The following is a 25723-nucleotide window of genomic DNA, read 5'->3' as shown; positions in this document are numbered from 1 at the left end:
CCAATTCATGTTCGTTACCTGTGAATGTTAGGCTGAGGTGTTTAAATAATAAACTCTCAGCTAGCCTTCATAGGCAGTAAATGAAGATTTCGTCAGTGATAAGAACCTTCAAATTGTTGTATTTTGTAGGTAGATCATTTAGAGTTTTATCAGAAAGGGTCTTTCTTGATCTGCCATGGAAATAGAAAGATGAAAAGCCGTGTGAAGTGTGTGGTGCTGTTTATTTTACTGACTTCAGTACCAGTGGAAGCTGCGACAAGAACAACTGGATGTTCCATATCCTTGGTAGAAAGTGTTAGCTTGAGGTAATCAACTATAAGGTTAACCACGTGACTCTTTTCAGTCCCACCGCAAGAACATGACAAAGGCATCAGTCGGAGGGGGGGGGGGGAGATCATATAGTTTTTGGCTTGTTTTTTTTTTTTAATTTTTTTTTTGAGATGAAACTGTTTTCATCCAACAAAACCAAAATGCATCAAAACTGATTTTTTTTTTTTTTTTTTTGCAGACATCGACGAATGTAAAGAAACTCCAAACATCTGCGGACATTACGACGCAACTTGCTTCAATATCCGTGGTAACTACAAATGTCCTGTTGTTCAGTGCCCCAGCGCTTACACAAAATCAGCTTACGGTAGTCCTGGTAACAGGTAAGACATCTGCTTTTCCCCCGGCAACCCTATCATCATTATCATCATCATCCTATAACAGGCTAAATGTGTTTGCGTTGATGACATTTTTTTGCCAATTTTATTTTTAATTAAGTTTTTAAATGCAGAGTGGAACGATAAAATTGTCGCACTAAAGAAAACAATATTACAGCTTTATTTTAATCAATTCAGGTAACTTGATTATGTAGTACAGTGGATGTCTATTCAATGTAGCCACCTTCATCATCGCCTCGATATGTGTCCAGAACTGGGAGCATGCTTTTTTCGACAAGCACTGGCGGGAGCTCGATGAATACTTGGTGGATATCAGCGATCAGGCTGGCTTTGGTGTTGGTGATGTTCTCAACATATGACCAAATGAAGTTGTCCTGCAGGTTCAGGTCAGGGGAGGAACGGGCCAATGAGAGAAATGTGCAAAATTGTAGCACTCCTTTTGAAGCCAAACCTGGGTCTCTTTAGACTTGTAGGCCAGCGCTGAATCCTGCTGCCACACCCAGGGTCTGCTAGCTGCCAGCAGCCAGCAGCCACCTGATTGCACCAGCGAATCACCACACTCTTCAGCACATGAAGGTCCACTTTGGTGTTGACTTTCAAGCCGACTTTGAAGATGTGAGGTGGCCCTCACTTGAAACCACACTATGGGTCGTCCGATGTGTTGAGCTGTGTCCTCAAGTGTTGAACTATCTGGATTTGCATTTTGAGGGTGCTGGCAATGATCCTGTTGTCATAATTTGGATTGGTAGAGAGCATGAGTTGTAGAGCAACACATCTCCGATCTCGCTCGTTGAACATTGTGTCACTTTCAAACATGATAGAAGGCTCCTATCGCTCTTGGGATTTGTACATAACTGGCCACCTAGTAGATAATCTGCAACAAAAAAAGAAATCCGGTTTTCATCAAACGGAAATGGAATCATGTTGCCTGACAATTTCATCGTTCCATCCTGTATATTGTTTTTAAATGTTGCACTGTTCATATTTATATTCATTTCCTCCCTTTCTCTGGCCTCCTATTTAAGTCTATATAACTTACAAAGTATTTTCTTTGGTTATTACTAATTTATTGAAATACGAAATGCAATAGCATAAGGTACTAAAATGAAGTTTTACAAAATTCTTTCTAAAAAAATAATTCCGAAATTATAATAATAATAATTAATGAATTTTTCTTTCTTCCTGAAAGGTAAACCTTATAATATTTTTGTTAATAGTTGAAAAGATATAAAATTTACGTCTTCAAGAACAATGTCAACAAATACTTGTGGAGCCGTCCTCTACATCACTCACATTTTGTCTATCGTTTTTAATCTTATCATAGTACTGTTTCATCATCGAACTGACACATTCACAGCAAGAACTTACCTATCTACCACAACTGCAAAGAACTTTCCTTTCTTCTTTTGTGTGCCTATCACAAAACAATCAGTTTCTTTCCAAGAGCTTCTGGTTTGTGGAAGACGAGGTTGCTTCCCTGCAGTCTACAACGTGGTCATCATCTAATCCAACGTTAAAAGATTCTTGTCATAAACCATCCTCATAAGTAATCAAATTTTATTCATTCTATTTTTTATTTTCAATCCTCTCATAATATTCATCATCATTGAATTAATAATCTAACCATCTAATTAACACTTATCCTCGAGTGGGTTTTAGCCTTGATATTTATTAAATCATTAATAAATAAGAGAAATTATTGCAAAAAAAAAAAAAACTTCCTATTTTTCTTAGCAAATTTTCAGTGGTAATTTTCATTTTCTGTCTGAATCCTTAACTATAACTGGTGCTACCAGATTAGGCTGTCTGAAGATACTGGCTTCCTGATCTAAAATGCATTTGATGCCATTACTTTTTTCTCTTTTTTAAAACGCAATCATGCTCTACAAAAACGATTTGCCTGTACAAAACAACCAAACCAAACACCATAAATAAATATTTGAAGATACAAATAACTTGAAGCATAAAATCTTTTTCAAACATTATTGGATTCGGCATTACGTAACCTGTAAAGAGTTGATATGCTGTGAAACAAACCAAACAGCATGAAAAACTTGAAGCATAACAACTTTTACAAAAATGACCAGATTTAACATTAAATAATGCAAAAAAAGGGTTGATATGCCATAAAACAAAACAACTAACTAAATTTTAATTGCACTATTACTTCTATTCATATATTATTTTATTATATTTCAATGCTCAGTGCAGAGGCTGGTAGTGTAGTATCTGTTCTGTTGTCATGAGGGATTATCTTTTTGGAGGGGAGTAGTGTATCTCAAGAAAGTATCACAATCGTCTGTTCATTAGCAACCTCAACACTTACGTTATATATATATATACATATATATATATATATATATATATATATATATATATACTAGTAAAAATATGTGAACAGAGGAGGAGCATATTTTTGCTAATTTGTATAAGTTATGTGTAGAATAGACATTGCTGGTTTTTTCTACTCTATTGTTCTATGAAATGCTCTCGGCTGAGCTCCAATCTTTGGTTCCACCTTGTAAAAAATTCACAGCAAGAACTCGTCTAACTACCACAACTGCAAAAAATGTTTCTTTTATTTCTTCAAACATAATAGGTTTCTTTCCAAGAACTTCTTGTTTGTGAAACACGGGGTTGCTTCCCTGCAGTCTACAACGTGGTCATCATCAAATCCAACATCAATAAATTCTTTTCATAAAGCATCCTCATTAAGTAATCAAATTTTATTCATTCTATTCTTTATTTTCAATCGTCTCATTACATTCATCATTATTCAATTGATAATCTAACCATCTAATTAACTTTTATCCTCGAATGCTTTTTGGCTTTGGTAAGTAGTGACTCATTAGTATAAAAATAATGTGACTCTTGGTAATTTGGAAGGAATTTTGCTGCAATTTAACTGTCTATTAGAAAGTCATTGAAACAAGGTTTTAATATTCTTAGCAAATTCTCGTTTATTAAAAGATTGAAAGTTTTTGAAACTATTTACATTCAATCGTTTTATACTTTGAGATCAAAACATTGCCTTAACAAACAGATGGTAGTGTAACGTTGTATATACGTTTACACACGATACCCACACGTTGTAGAAGTTTACATCGCAAAGAAGACCAAGGCAAAGAATAACTGGAACTCACTTTTTTGTGTAACGTAACGTCTATCACACGACCGTCTTCTCTCTCCTTTTAATAGTCTTTTTCCTTACAGTGACGTCATTTCGCATTTTGTATGCATTTGCATATGTATGTCTATGCTCTGTTACAGTAGCACTTCAAAGAGCACTGGTGATCACGTTTCTTTGATTCTGATTTTCTCTTTTCTGACCTGGAATATGTTATGCAATGGGGAGGGGGGGAGTGGCGTGTTACTTTTAACACATTTAAAACTTGCCACTTCTCTTCTTTCACCGCTAAGGCTTAGATCTTTGTTTTGCTCTAATTGAAATAAATGGCTTTCGCCCTGAGGCGATCTCTTGCTTTGATAAACTGCCTTGATGTCAATGTGTGTGTGCACGTACATAGACATGACAGAAAAGAATAGACACCCATAGAAACAGTGTATTTCAATAGCTGTAGCTTATGCCCTAATAGTAGTCCTCTACATCAAAGTTAGCAATGTGCCTTGTTTTGTGTGAAAATGTAAAAAAAAAAAAATAATAAAATAAAAGAAAAAAAAAGAAAAGAAAAGAAAAAAACATATCATTTATAGATAATAAATAAATAAAAATGCAATATTTTGGAGCTAATCTCTTCAATTTTGTTCAGAGTTAACATCTTCAATATAGCCATATTCTCTATATAGCATTAATGAAGGTAATGTTCACGGTTCAAAAATAGTTAAATTAGTTGCTTCTCATCGCCTTTCACATTCACCTTAATTTGATTACATCTTGGCCTTTTGGCTAAGATCAAAGTGTAGTATCTGTTCCGGCAGATACTGCAAGCTATGACTAGCAAAGACCAGATGTGGGGGCAACCCCACATGCCTGACCTTTAACCAGCTCCCATTTCCCACCTCTCGAGAGCTGGTCCCCTTTTTCCCTTCCCCCTCCCTTCATTCCTCACATTAAAAATTGGCCTTGTGCCTAATTTGCTCGGTGGGGGAGCAAATAAATACCATCTGTTCCGGCAGATGCTGCAAGCTATGACTAGCAAAGACCAGCTATGACTAGCAAAGACCAGATGTGGGGGCAACCCCACATGCCTGACCTTTAACCAGCTCCCATTTCCCACCTCTCGGGAGCTGGGGTCCTTTTTCCCTTCCCCCTCCCTTCACTCCTCACATTAAAAATCGGCCTTGTGCCTAATTTGCTCGGTGGGGGAGCAAATAAATACCATCTGTTCCGGCAGATACTGCAAGCTATGACTAGCTATGACTAGCAAAGACCAGATGTGGGGGCAACCCCACATGCCTGACCTTTAACCAGCTCCCATTTCCCACCTCTCGGGAGCTGGTCCCCTTTTTCCCTTCCCCCCTCCCTTCACTCCTCACATTAAAAATCGGCCTTGTGCCTAATTTGCTCGGTGGGGGAGCAAATAAATACCATCTGTTCCGCCAGATGCTGCAAGCTATGACTAGCAAAGACCAGCTATGACTAGCAAAGACCAGATGTGGGGGCAACCCCACATGCTTGACCTTTAACCAGCTCCCATTTCCCACCTCTCGGGAGCTGGTCCCCTTTTTCCCTTCACTCCTCACATTAAAAATCGGCCTTGTGCCTAATTTGCTCGGTGGGGGAGCAAATAAATACCATCTGTTCTTCAGATGCTGCAGTTTGCTGCACTTCATTTTCTTGTTCTCTTTCGGTGGCGGAACAGTCCTTCACGACTGAGACAATTTTAATTTTTGTACCTTTTCTCCACGTTAAAAAACGACCCTGGTGTCTAACTCTGTCCCGTGGGGAGGCATAGTAAATAGGTACATTTATAGGTTTTCGGGTAATCTGTAAATAAATAATACATAAGCCAAAAAACGCGCACACGTGAGTTGTTTGGCCGTCGGTAAACATAACGTTATTACATGAAACTATTTGTCATTTGTCGTCGTCGTCGTCGTCGTCGTCGTCGTCGTCGTCAATGTTACATGCGACAATCATTAACATAATAACCAGAAAACCTATAAATCTCGTCAAATCGCACGGAAAAGATGAAATAAATTTTACAATATTTATATTTACAAATAAACTTCCCTATTTTTTTTTATTTATTTATTCATTTATTTTTATTTTTTTATTTTTTGATAAATCTTAATGTAAAAAACACAAATATTTGGGAGTTAAAGTAATCATATAAATGTAAATATATATGAAATGCGTCAATTTGAAACATCACCAATCTACACATAGTGTGTTTAATAGTTGAAAAAAAAACAACTTTGTAGCAAGAGTTGTTTAATTTTTTGCTTTTATAACGAAGACGTCATAATATTTTTCAGGGATGCTATATTATAATGTTAGTTAGTATAATCTTGTTTATAAAGCATAGAACTGGATTCTGGAATACGAGATTTATCAGAGATCAGCCTATCAGAATGGATGGAATTTGGCGACAGAACTTGTATTATTTATGGTTCAGAAATTGGAAAGATTATGTCAGGTCTATGTATTTATGGCCAGTTATGGTCGGTGTAATCACAGTAGCTGTGGAAAGTGTAGAATTCGATCCGGTGGCAACTGGTAGCAGTGGTAGGACTAAATATTTAGAGAGAAAAATAATGACTCCTTCCTCTAAAGATGTTGCAATTGTGATGGTGTCGCTCGTAGGATGCAATATAGCATTTTATTATCACGATTGAATGTGTCTATAATGCTGTTCGAAAGCTACATAAGAGAGTGTTTAATAGCCTAGATGTATTGAATTTGTATGTAGCATCTGTTGTTGAAAACTTACGACACTTTGGTCCAGAGAGGAATTTCTGTAGTCATTTTATTATATATTGAGATGAGATGAGATGAGATGAGATATATGAATAAAAGGCTACAGAAAATTTAAATGTGCTAAATTCATCGAGCTTTCTGGTTGGAGATATGACATTTGATATTTATAGTTTTGTAGGATTTGATTTTAGACTAGATTTTTCGATTCAGATTCAAGCTACAATGAAAAAATCTTCAATCCGAATATATATATAAATATATATATATATATATATAGATATAGATATATATATATATATATATATATATATATATATATATATATATATATATATAGATATAGATATTCGGATTGAAGTTTTTTTTCATTGTAGGTTGAATCTGAATCGAAAAATCCAGTCTAAAATCAAATATATATATATATATATATATATATATATCATATATATATATCATGTATATATATATCATATATATATATCATATATATATATATCAAATCTATATATCTATATATATCTATATATATCAAATCTATATATCTATGCATATCTATCTATCTATCTATCTATCTATCTATCTATATATATATATATATATATATATATATATATATATATATATAATGTGGAAGCAAATTCAAGACTTCAAAAAGGGTGTTCATGGCAACAAAAAGTGTATTTCATTTTACGTTACAATTGTTTCCATGTCCAGTCGAACAATTTCAAACATTATATTGTTTGTAAATTTTCCAAACCCAGCATTTCTTCAGACTTTATGAATAAACACACTTTTTGACAATAGAGCATTTTTGAAGAGAAAGAAAAAAGAAAAATTCCCTTAACGGGAAAAGCATGTGAGAATAATTTACCTTTGCTGTAGTTACGGAAAATCCCATTTAAATATTAATATATAATAATAAGTAATGCCCCTGGCCCACTTCTCATAGCAGTAGAGCGAAGAAACTTGGCGTAGTTATTAGTATAGAAATCATCAATAGTTACACATTTCTTCCATTGTTATTCATTTCTGGATACCCTTTTTGTAGAACACTCAGGTTAGGCTTCCAATCATGACATGATTTGGGAAACCAGGGCTGCATCATATAACAAACACTTTACTTTCAAAAACAACTTCGTGGCTGAGAAGAGGTGAAAGTCAGAGGATGCAAGATCAGAAGAGTAAGTAGGATGTGGAAGAATTTAATAGTCATAACCCTGTGCTTTTGGCCTGGTGAAATTCACATTGTGGATCAGAAATTTGTCTTGCAGGAGGAGGATAACTTTGTTGATCTTACTCTGCCTTTTGATTTTGATAGATTCTTTTAATTTCATAAAAAGTAAAGCATAATAGGTAATTGTGATACGTTTTTTCCTGGAAATCTATCATCCCTTCATCATTTGGCATATTTACCATACGTTTTCATAAAAAATCTCTTGCGTCTTTGCCAATACAAAATCCGGATCACTGTGTAACACTCGACAGATTCCATTTCCCAACTGATTCGTAATAATAATAATAATAATAATAATAATGATAATAATAATAATAATCATATCCTAAACTAATGAACAGATTATCATGAATTTTAGAATATGTATTCTAGGCAACATGATAAGTAACATGAGTATATTATTTTTTTGTAAATGTTAACATTTTAGAAGAGGCATATATATATATATATATATTTATATATATATATATAATTTTGTTTTTGTGATTTGAGCATATACCCATCCTGGAATGTGTATTCTACTAGTATATAGAGAAAGAAATGGTGCTAATCAGTGCTAATGATATGTGTAAATTACATCATGCTTTAAAATAAACAATGGTGCAAGAATATAGTCTATTAATATGAAATGAAATTATTCAACTATAGAATAATTAAGGGTTGACCTCTTTCTTCTATTATATAAAGAGCAGTTGTTTATGCCCAGCTAAAAGTTTAAAAAAAAGCTACAAAACAAACACCCCCAAAGTTGACATTTTCTTCATCAGCAGTGCTTCGAATGAATAATATTTAAAATTGAGAAAAAATTATTTGTTCTTTGGGGGTCAAAGGGGTTAGTTTTCATCAGAAAGGGTCGGTTTTTTAGTGTTATTATGTATTAAGTTGGAAAGAAAAATCTGACTCATTCTTAGAGGAGTCTGTTCTATAAAGGAGAATTGTCTGTATGTGTATGCCCAGCAAGAGAGGAATGGGCTGGGCAAAGGAGAAAAAGAGGGTGTTGGGGAAAGGGAGTGGTAAAATAGAGGAAAGGAAAAGAGAAAAAACAAAGAGATAGAAGTTTGATTAGAAATATGTTACACTTGTGCCGCATGTAACGCCAGGTAGCCCTGCTAGTATCTCTATAAGTGCCACCCTATACACAAGATCAACATTTATGAAATGATTCTGATAAGCTCGTATGGCTGATTGCCACTTCAGATCTAATTTGAAGACTTATATCCAACCTGTTGCTAAAGTTGCTAGTAAAATGGTTGGATCATTCTATCACTCTAGAAAGTATCTGACTCTTGATGTAATCCTCTACTCGTTTTTTTTTTTTTTTTTTTTTTTCTTATCATTCTGTTCTATCTGCGGATAGGGCATCCTACCAGATACCAGACATTCACCCACTATCTCATACATTCCAACCGAGAGATCTTCTTAAGATTCTACTCGTCTCTTTAAGTGCAATTGTTTGTATTCCCTTGCACTTGGTTCATCGGGTATATTCGCCAATTATTTTCTGAAATTCTTTTTTATGAATTTGGTTGCTCCTATAATTACTGGAATAATGGAGATCTTCCTAAGAGTCCAGTTTCTTTTCATGTCGTACCTAAGACCTTGATACCAGTAAAAGAGTTGGATAGGTCCTAAGATTAAATTCTGTTGTCCCATCTGAGGAGGTGACACACAGAAAGCATTCTTTCTTGGTTTGGTAAAGTTCAAAATCGACTTGGCAATCTAGTGGATGGTGATCTCTTTCATTTTCTACTGCCCCATTTTTTTACAGAAGATATGCTGCTAGTCTGATTCTGCTCTATCATCATTTACATGAAAAGTGCTTTACTGAGCTTCATCCTTGTAAGACATTCACAACAAGAACTCGTTCCTTTCTTCTGCCGTGTGCCTAACGTCAAATGAAATTTCTATAGTGTTTTTTTTTTCAAGAACTTCTCATTTCTGGAACATGTCACAAGATTGCTTGCCTGTGGTTTACAACATGTCTTCAAATTCAATGTCAAGAAATACATCTTCCCGAAAAATTTGTCAGCACAATAAGAGGTGTGTTGTGAAGCATGAGTTGAGAAATCCTCAACTGCACTTCTCCTGATCCAGTATTACTGAGATTCAGTGGCAAGGAGAAATCTAAGAAGACTGATTGCTGAATTTATTTCCCATATGTGCAACACGTTATCATGACATTGCTTCCCTGAAGGCTACAACATGTTCATGTTCAAATCTAATGTCAATAAATACTTGTCATAAACCATCTTCACAAGTAATCAAATTTTGTTTGTTCCATTCATCATTTTCAATCCTTTCATAATATTCATCATCATTCAACTATCAATCTATTTATCTCATTAACCCTCGAGTGGCTTTTAACTTGATAAGTGGTGACTCATTATTAAATAAATAATTAAAAACATGATTTACCAGTTTAAACCACCATCGAAGCAACTACAAATAAGTGTTGGATGAAGATGTAGTTAACAACACAGTACAGTAACAATGAATTGCTTACTCTCTACATAGAGCTTCACCATATGATTGAGTACAAAACTTCTCAAGGGAGGGGCGCTTGCCTCATTATGTCAACACGTGTGTGGATAAACAGATTTTACTGAGGTATTTGCTAAAAGGAATCTTCAGGACGGTATTCATTTTTGTGTCCTTTTGGCAGGTAGGTTTTGTAGTTTTATCATATACAGCACCTCGTATTATCAAATGGCCACTCATTTAGTATTGGCCACGCTCATTGTTGTTTAACTAAAAAGTTATTTTAATTTTCTGTCTTTAAAATTCGCTTTAAGCTAGTATCATTAAAATCAATCATGTTTTACTGAAAAGCACAAAAAAAAAAAACAAGTTTTCTTTTAAATAAATGAAAAATAAAATGAATTGTATTCTTACTCTAGAGAGCTTCGTCGTACAATTGAAAACACAGTTTTCACCCAAAGGATGTACATCGTGTCAAAACGTGTGGATTAGCTCGATATTACTGAAGTAATCGCTAAAGGGGGATAGAGAACACATTCACTGTAATGGAAGCTAAAATGCTCTGCTGAATTTCGAGAGTTACACCATTCGACCACTTTTGTAATAATGACCTCTGAATGTGTTAAGACATTGCAACGTTCAACGGCAAGATGAAGGAACGCTGGATCAGATGGTTCCGACATGTGTTAAGAATCGTTGTGAAAAACTCGCATTTTAAAATTATTGGGAAGTGACTGAGAAGAAAGTCGATGATGAAATGGACAATGATCTCCAAAACTGTTCTTCATTTAGACAAAGCTTATGATTGTGCTAACTAAACACATAAATCAACTCTTGTTTAGATATTAAAAAACAAAAATAAAAAATGTTTTGCGTACCCATGACGAAACGAAAATATCATATTCCAAAAATTATGTAAATTAATCAGCAGGTTTTTTTTTTTTTTTTTTTTTTTTAGAAAGAAAATCATTTTTAAGTGATTGATTTAAATTCATAGACATTACAACATAAATCTTGCATATTTATTTATTTATTTATTTATTTATTTATTTATTTGCGGTCTGTTATCCTCATCTTCATAGTTGTAGTTGTTATTTCACCACGTTTCGGCCAACTATTCCTCTGGCCTTCTTCAGAGCCTTCAACAGCCCGCAAATAAATAAATGCACAAATTTCTCATCTCAAAGGATTCCAATAAAAAAATAATATATAATAAATCTTAAATATTTTAATTATTGGTGAGTTATCTCCCTTTGTTTTTACAATGGCAAGAAAAATAGTCTCTCCTCGATTACTCAGAAAATTTGATTTTCTTTATAAAAATAAAATTACTTAATCAATGTATGTGATTTTTAGAAAGTGATATTTTACAGGTACGCACATCATACAGATTTTTGTTTATTTTTGTTTTTGATATAGGTGGAATTCTGGACAAGTACCCACAAATTTATTATTGCAGACTTGCGACTAACACAAACGACAAACGAAATTTTGTTCCCATATTTTATTAAATCCTATACTAAGTTTATTTGGGAGGTAATTTTCTTTGAATATGTCTTACTTTCCACCATTTTTTTTCTGTGATTTTTACTTTGTCCCACAAGGATAGATGGTTTCCGTCCATATATGGTCAACCATATCCGGCATTTCCATGTATTATGTCTTTCTATGTGTTCTTCATTTTATAGTCTTCATGTTTCACGTTTGTATACTTTTCCGCACACTGAATGGCATACACATAATTCTTTGTGTTATGTAAGGGCTTTACTCGTACAAGATGATTTCAAAGAGTTGAGTTGCCTCTAAATACTTCTTTGAATAAATAGGTTGGTTTTGCTGGAACATGATGAACAAAACTATTAAGTGACCAAACTATTGCAAAACCTTTGACCCATTCTTGTATTTCAAAATGTAAAATGTATCAAGTCGTAAGGAACGTTCTGACCGCTTCAATAAAAGGTAATACACTTATTTAATCTTGACTTTTGCCTGGGTGGAGGATATTGGCACAAGGAGGAAATAAAAAAAAAAGATACAGACAGAGAGGTGGGATTGAACTCGAAAACGTAGGGTAATTAGTTTTCTTCACTAACCATTAGGCCAAAGAGAATAGCGAATTCAATGAGTTGATATTTAACTTAACAATCATAGGAGTCGCCACGCAGGCGCAGAAATGAACAGTTGCTTTTAAAACTGGTCAGGGGCTAGGTAAGCTTCCCGTTTTCTGTCGGTATTTATTTGTTTTCCCACAAAAACAAAATGTGACACAAGGTCGTGTTTAATGTAGGACTAAAAACAATTTGCTTAAAAATGAAATTTTCTCAGTATAGAAAGGTTTCTCCCTCCATTGACCGAGAACTAATCTCAGTTTGGTGCTTTATTCGTACCGCGCCTAAGCCACCAGGCCGTCGAGCTCTTTGATATCTCAGCAAACTTTTTAACACCACATTCATAAAATTCCTTAGAGTTTTAATTTAAAATTGACGTTAAAGAATAGTTACATTCTTTTGTAGTAAGTCTTAATCTACTTAAATAATTTTGCAAACTTATTAAGATAATTAATGTTGTAATTGCAAAGATGGGAGAATAAGGTGGATGATGTATAATGTTCAGTGCATTCTGACATTTAGTGTTATCATGATGACGAATAGCACTATAACTCATCCCCACCTCCTCCCAAAATAAACTCTCTGATCTCTGACAAAAATATATCTCGGAAATTATGTGGGTTTGTTTTACAATCCACAGAGATTCGAAAAAAAAAAATGGTTAAAAAATCAAATATATAACAAATAAATGTTATCAAAGGCAGGATAAGTTACTCTTCTACCAACTGGATATATTTTTTGTATTTTTACTCGAAAAACAATAACAATAACAACAATAAATTAATATAAATTAAAATGTAAGCGAATATATCTGAACACACCCAGATTAATATATCTATCTGTATCTATACATAATATAATATAATATATCTATCTATCTATCTATCTATCTATCTATCTATCTATCTAGTTTCTCTTCAATATTATGGCATTATTAAGCTGATTGTTAGACGGGAAATGGTGATAGAAAAAAACGGTGATTCCATTAATTAATGATTAAATAAATCTGATATTCTTTTTAATTATTAATTTATTGCGATTTCAATAAAGGACGGTAGTTTTGTTACAATTTGATACGTGAAAATTTGTATATTCATTTTTATTTTATTTTATATTTTGGAATGCATGCTCATCTTTTTTTGAAGTGAACATATTTTTTTCTAATTAAATTCACAAACAACAAAGATGAATTTGCAATCCAAAAACTTTGATTTTTTTTTTATTTAAAAACAATTTTTGCCTGTTTCTAAAATTTTGAAATGAAGAGTGTTTATTCATATTATTTGGATCATTCGGACTATTGTTCTCATCTCGAATGTTATTCTCACAATGTTTCGGTTGATATAACCTCCGACCTTCTTTAGGTGTGCCTTGCCGAACTCGAAAATCTGAATGGAATTTCGAACAGAATGCTTTAATTAATCCAAAAAGGTAGCGTGTTCTTGTTCCGTCAGCCATGACGGAGTAGATGTCCTAATTTATTTACAATTGTATTTTGAGTGTTCACCACACTGAGGATTGAATCTTCAACCTTCAGAAGAGTGTAACTTACAACTGAATTTTACCAAGTACTTTATCCGCTATGCCACGGATCCTTGCTGAAAGATTCCCGAGCTCGATAGAAAGATTCCAGAGTTCGACTAGATAAATATAAAGAAGGTCGGAGTTTACATTGATCGAAATGTTAAGAAAATAACACTCTACAGTACTCCAAAGAATCAAAATAATACATTTTTTTTGCTTTTTGCTTTTTATTATAACATTTCGACCAAAACTTTTCTGACCATCAACAGACATTGAAACAAAAGAGAAGTATGCATTTACTGTCCAAACAAGTAAATCATTTCAAACAAAACTTATGCTAACAAATTTGTTACATTCACTTAATTGCTTTCGTCAAAAAATAAATTGATACAATTCTTTTATTCTTATTTTTAGATATGTGTATTATTTAAATTATTCAGACTATTAATCTCACTTTCGTTATTTCCACAACGTTTCGGACGATCTTACCTTTTTAAAATGCATCTTTTTGAACTCAGACATCATTATTGAGCTCAGCAACTGATACAGCATTTGAACTGAACCTTTTATTTACTGGGGGTAGATTATTTTCATTCTGTCAGCCATGACCAAGTATAATTGTCAAAATAACTTTTATTTTATTCCCATGACTGATGGAACTAGAACAATCGACCTCTGTGCATATTCGAGAGTTCAACAAGATGCACTTGAAGGATGGAGATTACATCGGCTGAAACGTTGTGACAATAATAACCAAAATAAGAATACTTTATCATAATAATACAAACATTTGCCTCTATGTACTTCTGTGAACAAATAGGTTGGTTTTGCTGGAACATGATGAACAAAACTAATTAAGTGACCAGAATATTGCAAAACTTTTAACCCACTCTTGTATTTCAACATGTAAAACACATTTATTTAGTTTCTATTTTTCAGTTTTTAACACAGTTTCTCGAGTCCAATATATAAAGGGTGCTGTTTTTTTTTTTGGAGGTAGCAAACTTTAAATTAAAATATATCACAAAATAATACTTTTATTATAACAATATGTGGTTCGATCCAAAGATTAATTTTTGGCATTAAAATGCAATTCTGGGCTTAATCTAGAGTTTCAATTTTCACAACTCCATGCATTAAATTAGGCTGTATTTTGGCAATAATGCATCAAATGTCGTCTTCCTAGTAGTCTATTGTGTTTAGTTTATCAGCTTAGACATGAGACTTTACATCTCTCCATAGAAAATAATCTAATGGGATTTAAATCGCACAAACGAGGTGATAAAGTAACAGGTCTATTTCATGTCATTATTCTTTCATCAAATGTTTCTCTCAATAAATTGATCAAATTGTGTGGCATGTGGCTCCGTCCTGCTGAAATCACAAGATGAGTTGTCAAAACAAGCGGAACTTAAAATAACTGATAGTTGCCAAATCTGCAGTTTAAGAAAATAGAGTTGTCGATTTAAAATTAACTGCCTCTAAAGGAAAAATCCTTTATTGAAGACAAAAAAAATTTGTTACATCTTGAGGAAAAGTACATCATAAACTCCAAACAAAAACCCAAGTTACTCAAAAATAAAAAATAAATAAAATAAAAAATCTTTAAGTAGGACTCTATCCATTATTTGGGGACACATCAAACTGAAATTTGTAATCATCATTAAAACGCAGAGGATATGGGCAAACGTGTAAAGATGGAAGTCATCTTTAATTCAAACAGAGCTAGCCAACAATACGTTCACACACAAAAGAATCTAAACACTTTCTAAACAAGATAACAACAAATAAAATAATAAATTGAAAAAGGAAGAATAAATAAAAACATTTAAATAAATATCTTCTTTGTCATCTAAATCCTGATTAGAATAAAACTGCATAATCAATCATAAAATAACACATAATAAACTAAGCAAAGTAAAAAACAATAACTAACATTTTTAATTATTTTTAGCTTGGGCATCATTGACTAAAATTTTGTATATTCCATAGTCTTTTCTTGTGCTTTTTTTTTTAGTTCTTCCGGTGCCATTTTTTAACTGGTCCACATACGTAAATTCTGTCTTTTCTCCTATTTTTCTCTTTCCCTGTATTTAGGCCCATATTAGTATTTTACGTTCCAAATCTGGCTTCCTTTACACCCATTTACAGTAAAAATCACACTTTTAAGCAGTAAAAATTACACTCATTTAATCAATGAAAATTTGCTCACAAACAAAATAGAACACACATAGCAATTAATAATTAAAATTACAAACAAAAAATGGTAAAAAAATAGCCTTAAAAGCAAAACAAAAACATATATATATATATAAAACAAAAGCAAAAATATAAAAACGTTTTTTGTAAATGAGCTTTTATTTTACAGGAAAAACTTGTTTTTTGTTTGTTTATTACAAACAAAAAACAAGTTTTTCCTGTAAAATTTAATAACTCAAGTGACTGACAGGAATTCTGTGCGAAACGGTCATGTATAAGAAAGCATGATACCCTAAAACGTCTTAGTCATCTGATGAATTGCTTACGGCATGAAACCTATCGCCATGACTAATAAAAACATGTACTTTATTCAATTATTATTCTCTCTTTCTTTTCTTTTCATTACTTGTCTTATTATTCATTGTTTAACTAATGCACTCTTCCTCCCGTGACCTGTTGCATCTGTATTGGTTTTATATGTATCCAATATATAAAGAAAAGTCACTCTGATTTGCTCAATTTGCACCTAAATAGTATCATATGGGATAAGTCGATAATTAATTCTGTGTAGCCAGTAATTTACAGAAATTTAAACAAAAAAATGAAAATATTGTGAATATTATCTCTATACATAATAAAATAGGCGTAATTTTTTTTTTCTCTGAAAAAAAAAGCGTTCTTGGTTTTCAACCAGAGATGCTACATAAAAATTTATTTTGATCAGACTATCTTATGTAGGTTTTACACGTATTTGCAATCGCATTCATCCATTATAATATGCGTTATAATAAAATCTAATGTTAATTTATAGGAGTGTCACAATATAAACTACATCTTATTTACCAGAGGTAGTAAAATTTTTTCTCCCTAAATACTTCCTACTTTCACTCTCCTAGAAAGTTCTCTACATTGTCTGCAAATGTTATTACTTCACCGTCCGTATTTGGGTCGTCAATTAGATACATCTGACATAAGCTTTTTCGTTTTCAGTTCGTGGAATACTGAATGCTCCCTTTCAAAAGTCCGTTCAATCCCATTGACTCTGCTTGCGTTTCTCAGATTCAGGAAATATTGATTTCCAGTATTTTTCGCAGGATAAAAAAAATGACGTCAATCAAACAGCCATGCGACATCTTATCAGATTATTTACATCACACAATCTCTTACGTTATGCTTACGGGGCACGCTGTTGGTAATCTTCTCCGTTATTTTTCGTCATATTTTTCGTCTTCTTGGTCTTTTTTTGTATTTTTCTCTGTCTTGTTCGTTTTTTTTTTCATTTTCTTCGCCGTTCAGTCATTCTTCAACGCCCATATTTTTTTATGACTGGCGCACCCCGGTGGGTTCCTATGCTTTATTTCTGTCATTTCTTCTTCTTCTTCTTCTTCTTCTTCTTCTTCTTCTTCTCCTCCTCCTCCTCCTATGTAAAACTTACAAACAGTTTACGCAGTAATTTCTTACGGAATATTTACAGGACACGTTATTGATTGAACAAATGGGTTTTCTCACGTATAACTTTCGATTCACCAGTTTAAAAAAATTCAAAATTCCTATGATCTATGATTTATAGTGCCATCGATAGTTTAAAATCAATAAATATTTATCATTTCATCATTAATACGAGCCATGAAAAATTAAGTTTTAAACAAAAAACAAACAAATAAAACGAATCGTTTTTGACATCGAAAAATTAATACAAATTTTCCCGATATCGATTCTGATACTCCCAAAAGTTCTGATTTTTCAATTCCTGATTCTGATTAATCATCCCAACGCACGCGCGCGCATACACACACACACACAATGCATATAAACTTAATTTTTATATTTTTTAAAAACTTTAAAAAACTTTGCAAGGATGAGATATAGGTAAAATATTTTCGCTTGTTTTCTTTTCCTTATAAGGGAAATGGTTTCCATAATGTTTTATTGTTAAAGTTTTTTTATTCAATAATCTGACGAAAAGCTGTTTTTGTGAAAAATTTCAAATGATATAATGTTTGAATTTGTCCAAATAGTCTTGAAACAATTGTAACTAAAGATGAAATACACTATTTGTTGCTATCAATCCATTCCTTGATGTCTGGGTTTTTGTTAAAACAATATACGAATGCTCAATTATGAAATATGATAATTTTGTAGCTTACAGTTTAAGTCATCTCTTTTTGGTTTAAAAATGATTGGTATATGAACGATTATTGAATTTTCAATTATATAAACCCAGTAAAATTCGGAATACTATAAATAAGACTCATATATATATATATATATATATATATATATATATATATATATATATATATATATAATTATGTATAATTTGTATTAATTTTTCGATGTCAAAAATGATTCTTTTTATTTGTTTTTTTATTTAAAACTAATATATATATATATATATATATATATATATATATATATATATATATATATATATATATATATATATATATATATATATAACCCAAAACCTATCGCCTTGATGGAGGGATGACTAAAACTTTCTGCTATGATTTCAAATGATCTGAAATAACAGCAAAGAGGGACTTGATTCCAAATATTTCCCATATATTATATCTCTCCTCCTTTGGAAATAGGGTACGATTATGAATATCCCCATGTGAAATTTACTTTATGTATGAAAATGAAAAAGGGAATATATAACAGCAAGTTTTAATCTCTCCTCCGAGGTTTTGGGAAAATATCAGTTATTTTGTAATTCATATACAAAACTAGGAAAACAAATGACTATGATTGAAGCATTGGTAAGGGTGCAGTATCTTTCCACCTTCCAAAATCCTTTAAAACTTCCACTATTGTAGGTTTTAGAGTGTACTGAAAACGAAAATAACGTTTAAAATTACAGAAAACGAGTAGTTTTCAAGATATAATGAAATTATAGTTTCAAAAGTGGGGATAACTTTTCTATATTAATTTAACCTAAAATGAACGTCCATTTCATAGCCACTTTTTTTTGGGGGGGGGCGACCTTAAGAGAAAATGTAACATAGCCCACTACACAATTCAGATTATTACCTTTCCAACGAACCTTCATTTGTTAAATTCTGATCAATAGTCGCTGAGACTTGGAACTTATAAAATTACCAAATATGATGCTATATCTATCTATTTATCCATCTATCTTTCTCCCTCTCTCCCTCTCTCTCTCTCTCTCTCTCTCTATATATATATATATATATATATATATATAGTAAGTTATAAAAATATATATGGCAATTATGTTATACAGAATATTCCATGTTTCATTCTCATGAGAATTTGTCAGGCTTATGCGAAAAGTTGTGGTTATCGCACGTTTATATAGAAGCACATGCTATTGAATTTTCTAGTTAGCCAATCAGCTTCCTAGCTGCCGCCGCACCCATCCTAATCAGCCAATAGGTGGAACTTACAGGACAAAGGCAGAGTTGACTCCTGGTTCACCCCTTCTCTTTGTGTGTTTATGGGAGGGTAAATATCCTTTTGTTGTAGTAAGCTGACCTACTTTCAGCCTAGGTATAGTTAGATATGTAATTTTGTGTTTTTAGTCTATATTCTATAAAAAAATATAGATTTTATAATTTTTTGTTTGCCAAATAATTTACGTCGTTAATCTACACATTTGCCAAAAATAAAATTATATTAATGTTATATATTATATATTTTAATACATAATATCTGTTGGAAGATACTTCGCCGGGAACGCCAAATCATCTATCACCGTCTAGAAAACAGAGGAAGTAATGTAAGAATGAAATGTCTCGAGATATATGCCGGAATTCCAATGTTTCTTTTTAGTTAACGATGTTAATTTAATTTAGTTTAGTTGCAAATAAAAGCTGCATACTCAATAATAAAATGGTAACCCACAATATATATATATATATATATATATATATATATATATATATATATATTGCCCCCAATTTTACTGGCAAATGTGTAGTTTAGCAGCATAAATTATTTAACAGACAAAAAATTATGAAAACTATTTATTTTTATATAAAAATTTTTATCAGACTCTAAGGCTGAAATAAGATCCGAAAAAATTTCATTTTTATTATTTTTTCAACATTTTTTATTAGACTAAATGTACGACAATCAAGGCCGCCATATTGTTTTTCGAATTTGGCCTTTCTAAGGTTTGACAGATTTGCCTTTTCAAGACCAAATTTGGCCCTTTTTACGCTCTTTCATTACAAAAATGGTGGCCAAAACGGTTCTAAGAGCATAAAAGGGTCAAATTTGGCCTTAAAAAGGCCAATTTGTCAATCCTTAGAAGCTAAATTTTAAAAAGAATATGACGGCCTCGCTTGTCGTACATTTAGTCTAATAAAAATGATGAAAAAATAGTAAAAATGATTTTTTTTTTTCTGGTTTTATTTCAGCCTTTGGGTCTAATGTGTTTTATATAAAAATAAATAATTTTTATAATTTTTTGTCTGTCTGTCAAATAATTTACCTGCCATTTTTCTTATTTCAAACTCATTTGGACATCATTGATGACCAGAATCTTTCATATACCACAGTTTTCCATCGCGTTTTTTTTAGTTCTTCTGCTGACAAAGTGTTGACATTTCTTAACTGGTCCATATATGTAATTGGTGGCCTTCACCCTCTTTTCTTTTTCACTACTTTGGTTCCCATATCAGTATTTGACATACCACATCTTGACTCGTGTGCCTCCCTTTAATCAGTAAAAATTATATAAAAAAAATAAAAGACTTATCTGCCTACAAACAAAATAGAACACACATAACAAATTAAAATTACAAAATAAAAAAGAAAAATAGTGAAAAACAGTATTAAATAAAAGGGGGAAAAAATATATATATTTTTTAAATTAACTAAAACTATAAAAAACAAAGAAAATTCTTGTAAAATTTGATGACTCAAGTGACGACATATGTTTGGAGGGCAATTTTCTTGTTTTCATTTTTGAAAAATTCCAAGGGCAATCCAATGAAGTTGTGTGTAACATGTTGCTATAAGCACACTAAATTTGTACATTACAAGTAAATTGCTATGCTCAGCAAAATAAAACATTATCTAAACATTTATTGAATTAAAATAAATAATTTTAGCTTTTATAATATAATTTAGAATTTCGAAATAAATTATAACAAGCATATAAAATAACTTTTTTAAACAAACTTTTTAATGAACGGTTTAAGAAAAGAAAATTCTGATATGAATAAAATTATATGAAAATGTATGATAAAAAAAAAACATTTCACAAAATTAAACTTTCGTAATAAATCAAAATAATCATTAAAACTTCAAGAATTTGCTAAATTGTCTCCCTTGAATTCTTCAAAAATAAAAAATAAAAATGTCCTATAAACCTAAAATGCACAAGTGCCTAAGTGACTATTAGCAACTCTACGAAACAGTCATGTATAAGAAAGCCTTATACCCTAAAACATGTTATCTGATGAATCGCTCATGGTTTGAAACCTGTGATCATGACTATTAAATAACCGATGTCATTTCTTAACTGCTCCACAAGACCCTCTAAATAAAGAAAACATCATTTTTATGCCTAGTTTTGTTATTTATGATTTATGTCCTAGTTATTTTTTTATGTTTGGATCGTAACTGTATGTCTTTGTTTTAGACCGTCTAAAATTGATTTGGCCTTGTTTTCTCTGACTTCCATCAGGATAACGCATGACTTTGAAACCTTTGTTAGCACGGCTGACTTTGTCGTGCCTGCTTGGAAGACCCAAACTTCCTGACAGTTGACTAATTACGACCTCTGCTATTTCTTCTCTTTCAGTGTACGGTGCCAACGGCCGAATATCTGTCCCTTGCGAAACGTGGAGTGTCTGACATCGCCCCTATCTCTTTCCTATAACTTTATGACTTTCCCATCTAAAATAAAAGTTCCGACTACCCTGTTTACGATTTCTGGACGGGTTTTAGCATCACGGTATTTTCGTTTCGCCCTCGAAATGAAAAAGGCCGAACCGCAATCCGCCAACGTCATGGCTATTACCCAACAATATTTTAACCTGAGAATCACTGGGAGCTCAGCTGCTGTGGAACTACGACGGGAAATCCCTGGTCCCCAGGACATTGAACTGCACCTCGTCATGGACATGTACAATTCGGACAAACACCAACTCATTGGGCAGGCAAAATCAAAGATTTTTATTTATGTCACTTAAGCTTGTTGTCCTAGAAAATGTGGGATTTGTAAGATGGAGTATTTTTAGAATCTACAGAACGATTGTTTTATTAAATAGATCTTTTTTTTTTTTCTTTTGAATGTATTATTTAATTTTAAAATAAGAAACTTTTGTATTTGGGGTTGGACAAAATTTGCAGATGACATTCGTTTTTTTTTTGTTCTTTTTTTTAGCATGTTTTAGTTTCCCTTTAATTTTTCTCTTTATATTTTCGATCTGTGCCCCCCCCCCACTCTTTCGCCTCTCTCTTTCTTTTATTTTTCTTTCCATTTCCTCCCTACTTTTCTTTCTTTTCTTTGCCACGCTTTCTTCCACCACACTCTCTTTTCCATTCCTTCTCTCTGTCACCCTCTCTTTCTATCTCTCCTTTCGTCGTATTTCTTTCCGTTCTCTTTCTTTCCTCTCTCCTCCTTCCATTATTTCTCTTCATCTCTCTCTTTAATCATTCTATATCTGAAATACTATTCAAGATTGTCCAACAACACCTTAAAGCACACAAAATTAACTTTTTTCTCTCTCCCCCTCCTCGTTTCCTTCTTTTCCTTTCTCTCTCACTTCTCTTTCTTTTTCTCTCCCTTTTTTCTGTCTCTCTTCCTTTTCTTTCTTTTTTCTCCCTTCTCTTTATTTCTCCACCCTCTTTCTTTCTCATTTTCTCTCCTTCCTTTTCCTTTTTGTACGCTCCTTTTCCCTCCTTCTTATTTCTCTTCACCTCTCTTTCTCACTCTCTCTTCAATAGTTCTTCATCAATCTGTTCAGTAGCACCTTAAACACACACACACACACATCTTAGAATAAACTTTTTTTATTCTCTCTCTCTCTCTCTCTCTCTCTCTCTCCCTCTCTCTCTCTCTCTCTTTCTATCTTTCTACTCCTCTCTATTTCTTTCTCTCTCCTTTCTCTCTTTTCTTTTCTCTTTCTTTATCTTACTTCTCTGTCTGTTTTCTTCCCTTCTTTTCTTTCTTTTTTCCTTCTCTCTATTTCTCTCCCTCTTCTTTTTATTTCTTTCTTTCTTGCTTCTCTGTATGTATCTCGCCTCTTATTTCGTTCCTTCTTTTTACTTCCCCTCTCTTTTTCTTTTCCTCTTTCTTTCTCATTCATTGTTCTTTCTTTTCTTCACCCCTCCCCCTCTCTCTTTTTCTCTTTTCAAAAATTTTCCATCTGAAATTTTTTAACACTGTCAGCCAAACCTAACCCCTAAGAACACACACTTTTAGATTAAATTTTCTTTTTAAAACAATATGAACCACTAACCTAACGTCATTGTTACCACTCAGTTGAGAATTTTATAAATAGCAAAAATCCGGAGTCTTAATTTTCTCTTTTTTTTTTCCAAACTTATAGATAAAAATAATTATCATCCATTAAAAAAAAAGATATTTTCCAGTCATCCATTTACGCTATACAATCGAATATTCATCGCCTGTTTTTTTACACAAATAAAACTAGAATTATTCAAAAATTTATATGCGTAGCCACTACCATCTAGATATTAATACTTAATTATATTTCATTTTTGTACATTACAAATAAATTGCTATGCTTAGCATCCAGCAGCAGCCTCTGCGTCTGCATAGAGATACCTACATCTATAAATTTATGGAGGCAAAGTGGGTGGGTGGGTTGAAATTCGCATCAAAATGGAGGGAAGAAAGACTAATGCAAATCTGTTGACAGGGTAATTTTCTGAAACACGTGTACACATGGAAAAAATTGTTGAGTTTGGATTTTTGGTGCATGATTACAAAATATTAATTAGGTCATAAATTTTGTATTCCACCGAATTAAAATTATATATATATATTAACTGAAATTTTGAAATGCTTTCAGATTAAAGCTTGTATAATACTGTAAAATTAGAGTCCATATTAAGACAATCCCATTCAGATAAAAAAAAAATAGTTCAATATACGAGATAGAGCAATATTATAAATAAAAATTTGGAATTTAATTCAGTAAATTAAAAAATTTACAACAAATTTATTATCCAATAAAGAATACAAAAATTTCAAGTTTTTTCTTTAATCAATGGCTTTGCAATAAATGGCTCATCTCGCCAGAGGAAATGTTTTAGCAAAATAATGTTTATAGACAGTCATACATAAATTTTGCTATTTAGTACATAGATTGAAAAAGTAAAAAGCTTTAATTTGTCTTTTAATTTGTTGAATTTACTTCAAAATTGTCATATATATATATATATATATATATATATATATATATATATATATATATATATATATATATATATATATATATATACAGGGTGCTTGAAAAGGCATTCCCTATTTTAAAAATCTTGTAATTTATTTATGAATCATATTTTTTACAAAAAACAAACGAATCTGAGAACAACATACATAATGTGAGATTTCATTAAAAATCCAATATGTCCACCACGATTCGCATTTATTTTCTCGAGCCGCTTGGGAATCACATCAATTAATTTTCCTAAACGTTTTTGTGGAATGACGGAAATCACTTATCGTACACATCCTTCTAGTTCTTATAAAATTGCTGGCTCCTTAGAGTAAGTTTGTTCCTTTAAGCAACTCCAAAGAATGAGGTTTCATAATGTTGATTCAGGGCTTCTAGCTGATCATTGATGTGAACCACATCGACCTAACCATCGCACATGGAAAGTGAATAGCTAAATGAACACTGTCGTTCCACAAGAGTTTCTAGGAAGATTAATTGAGCATCTTGAGAAAATAAAGGCGTATAATGGTCGGCATATTGAATTTTCAATATGATCTCACATTGTTCTCATATTCATGCTTTTGTAAGAAAAATATGATTTATATATAAATTGCAAGATAGGGAGTGACTTTTCAATATTTCAATTTCAACCATATATATATATATATATATATATATATATATATATATATATATATATATAGCTGTTAAAAAGAAAGACTGAGTTTTTTTGTATCTATGATAAAATGAAGGATGGAGGGAAAACATTTAATGGAGAGTGAAAAAAAAAATTTTAATAAATAAGGGGTTAAAGTCAGCCGACCGGGTTTCGCCCTCACTTTTCCAAAACCAAATCGAGGGGGCTTTGTTTTTTTTTTGTTTTTTTCTTTCTTTTTTTTTTTTTTTCTTTTTTTTTTTTTTTGTCTGTATGGAAAAGAATTCAAACGAGGGAACGACTAAAATAAAACCAAATTATCGGAAAGAAAAAAAAATAGGGGAACAACTAAAATAAATCTATCGTTATGATAATTATACAATGGAGAGGAAACGCCTTAGAGACTAATCACATCCAGACCCAAAAGACAATCCCTTTTTATATGTAAATATAGAAGGTCTCTTTAAACGGACGTTAATAGTCTCCAAAACCTTCAGATGAAATAACGAATGAGCGTGACTTAGAATAGAAAATGAGTTGCTGCTAAAATTCATTGCACATTGGGGTTTTTTAAGCAAATGGTCCGTTATAACAG

General features: G+C 32.2%; 1 protein-coding gene and 1 pseudogene across 2 annotated transcripts in view; both read left to right on the top strand.

The window, feature by feature from the left end:
- Positions 1-25723, top strand: part of LOC145243673 (uncharacterized) — a 198463-nt gene that overhangs the window by 142031 nt on the left and 30709 nt on the right. Inside the window, exons 14-15 of one of the 2 annotated variants that reach the window (XM_080106722.1) lie at positions 509-650; positions 21866-25723. The exon at positions 21866-25723 is cut by the window's right edge and continues 799 nt beyond it. In XM_080106722.1, the coding sequence (XP_079962848.1) occupies positions 509-650; positions 21866-22256 (533 nt within the window). In that variant the 3' untranslated portion in view covers positions 22257-25723. The remainder of the gene's footprint in view (positions 1-508; positions 651-21865) is intronic. The other variant, XM_080106721.1, reaches the window with a different exon arrangement.
- On the top strand, positions 4553-4706 carry LOC145244085 (U2 spliceosomal RNA; annotated as a pseudogene).

The sequence above is a fragment of the Euprymna scolopes genome, chromosome 22, assembly GCF_053919585.1.
Source record: "Euprymna scolopes isolate OS-2025 chromosome 22, ASM5391958v1, whole genome shotgun sequence".
In the NCBI taxonomy this organism is placed as follows: domain Eukaryota; kingdom Metazoa; phylum Mollusca; class Cephalopoda; order Sepiida; family Sepiolidae; genus Euprymna; species Euprymna scolopes.
The sequence above is the reverse complement of the archived record's forward strand: the minus strand, read 5'-3'. Positions and strand labels throughout refer to the sequence as shown.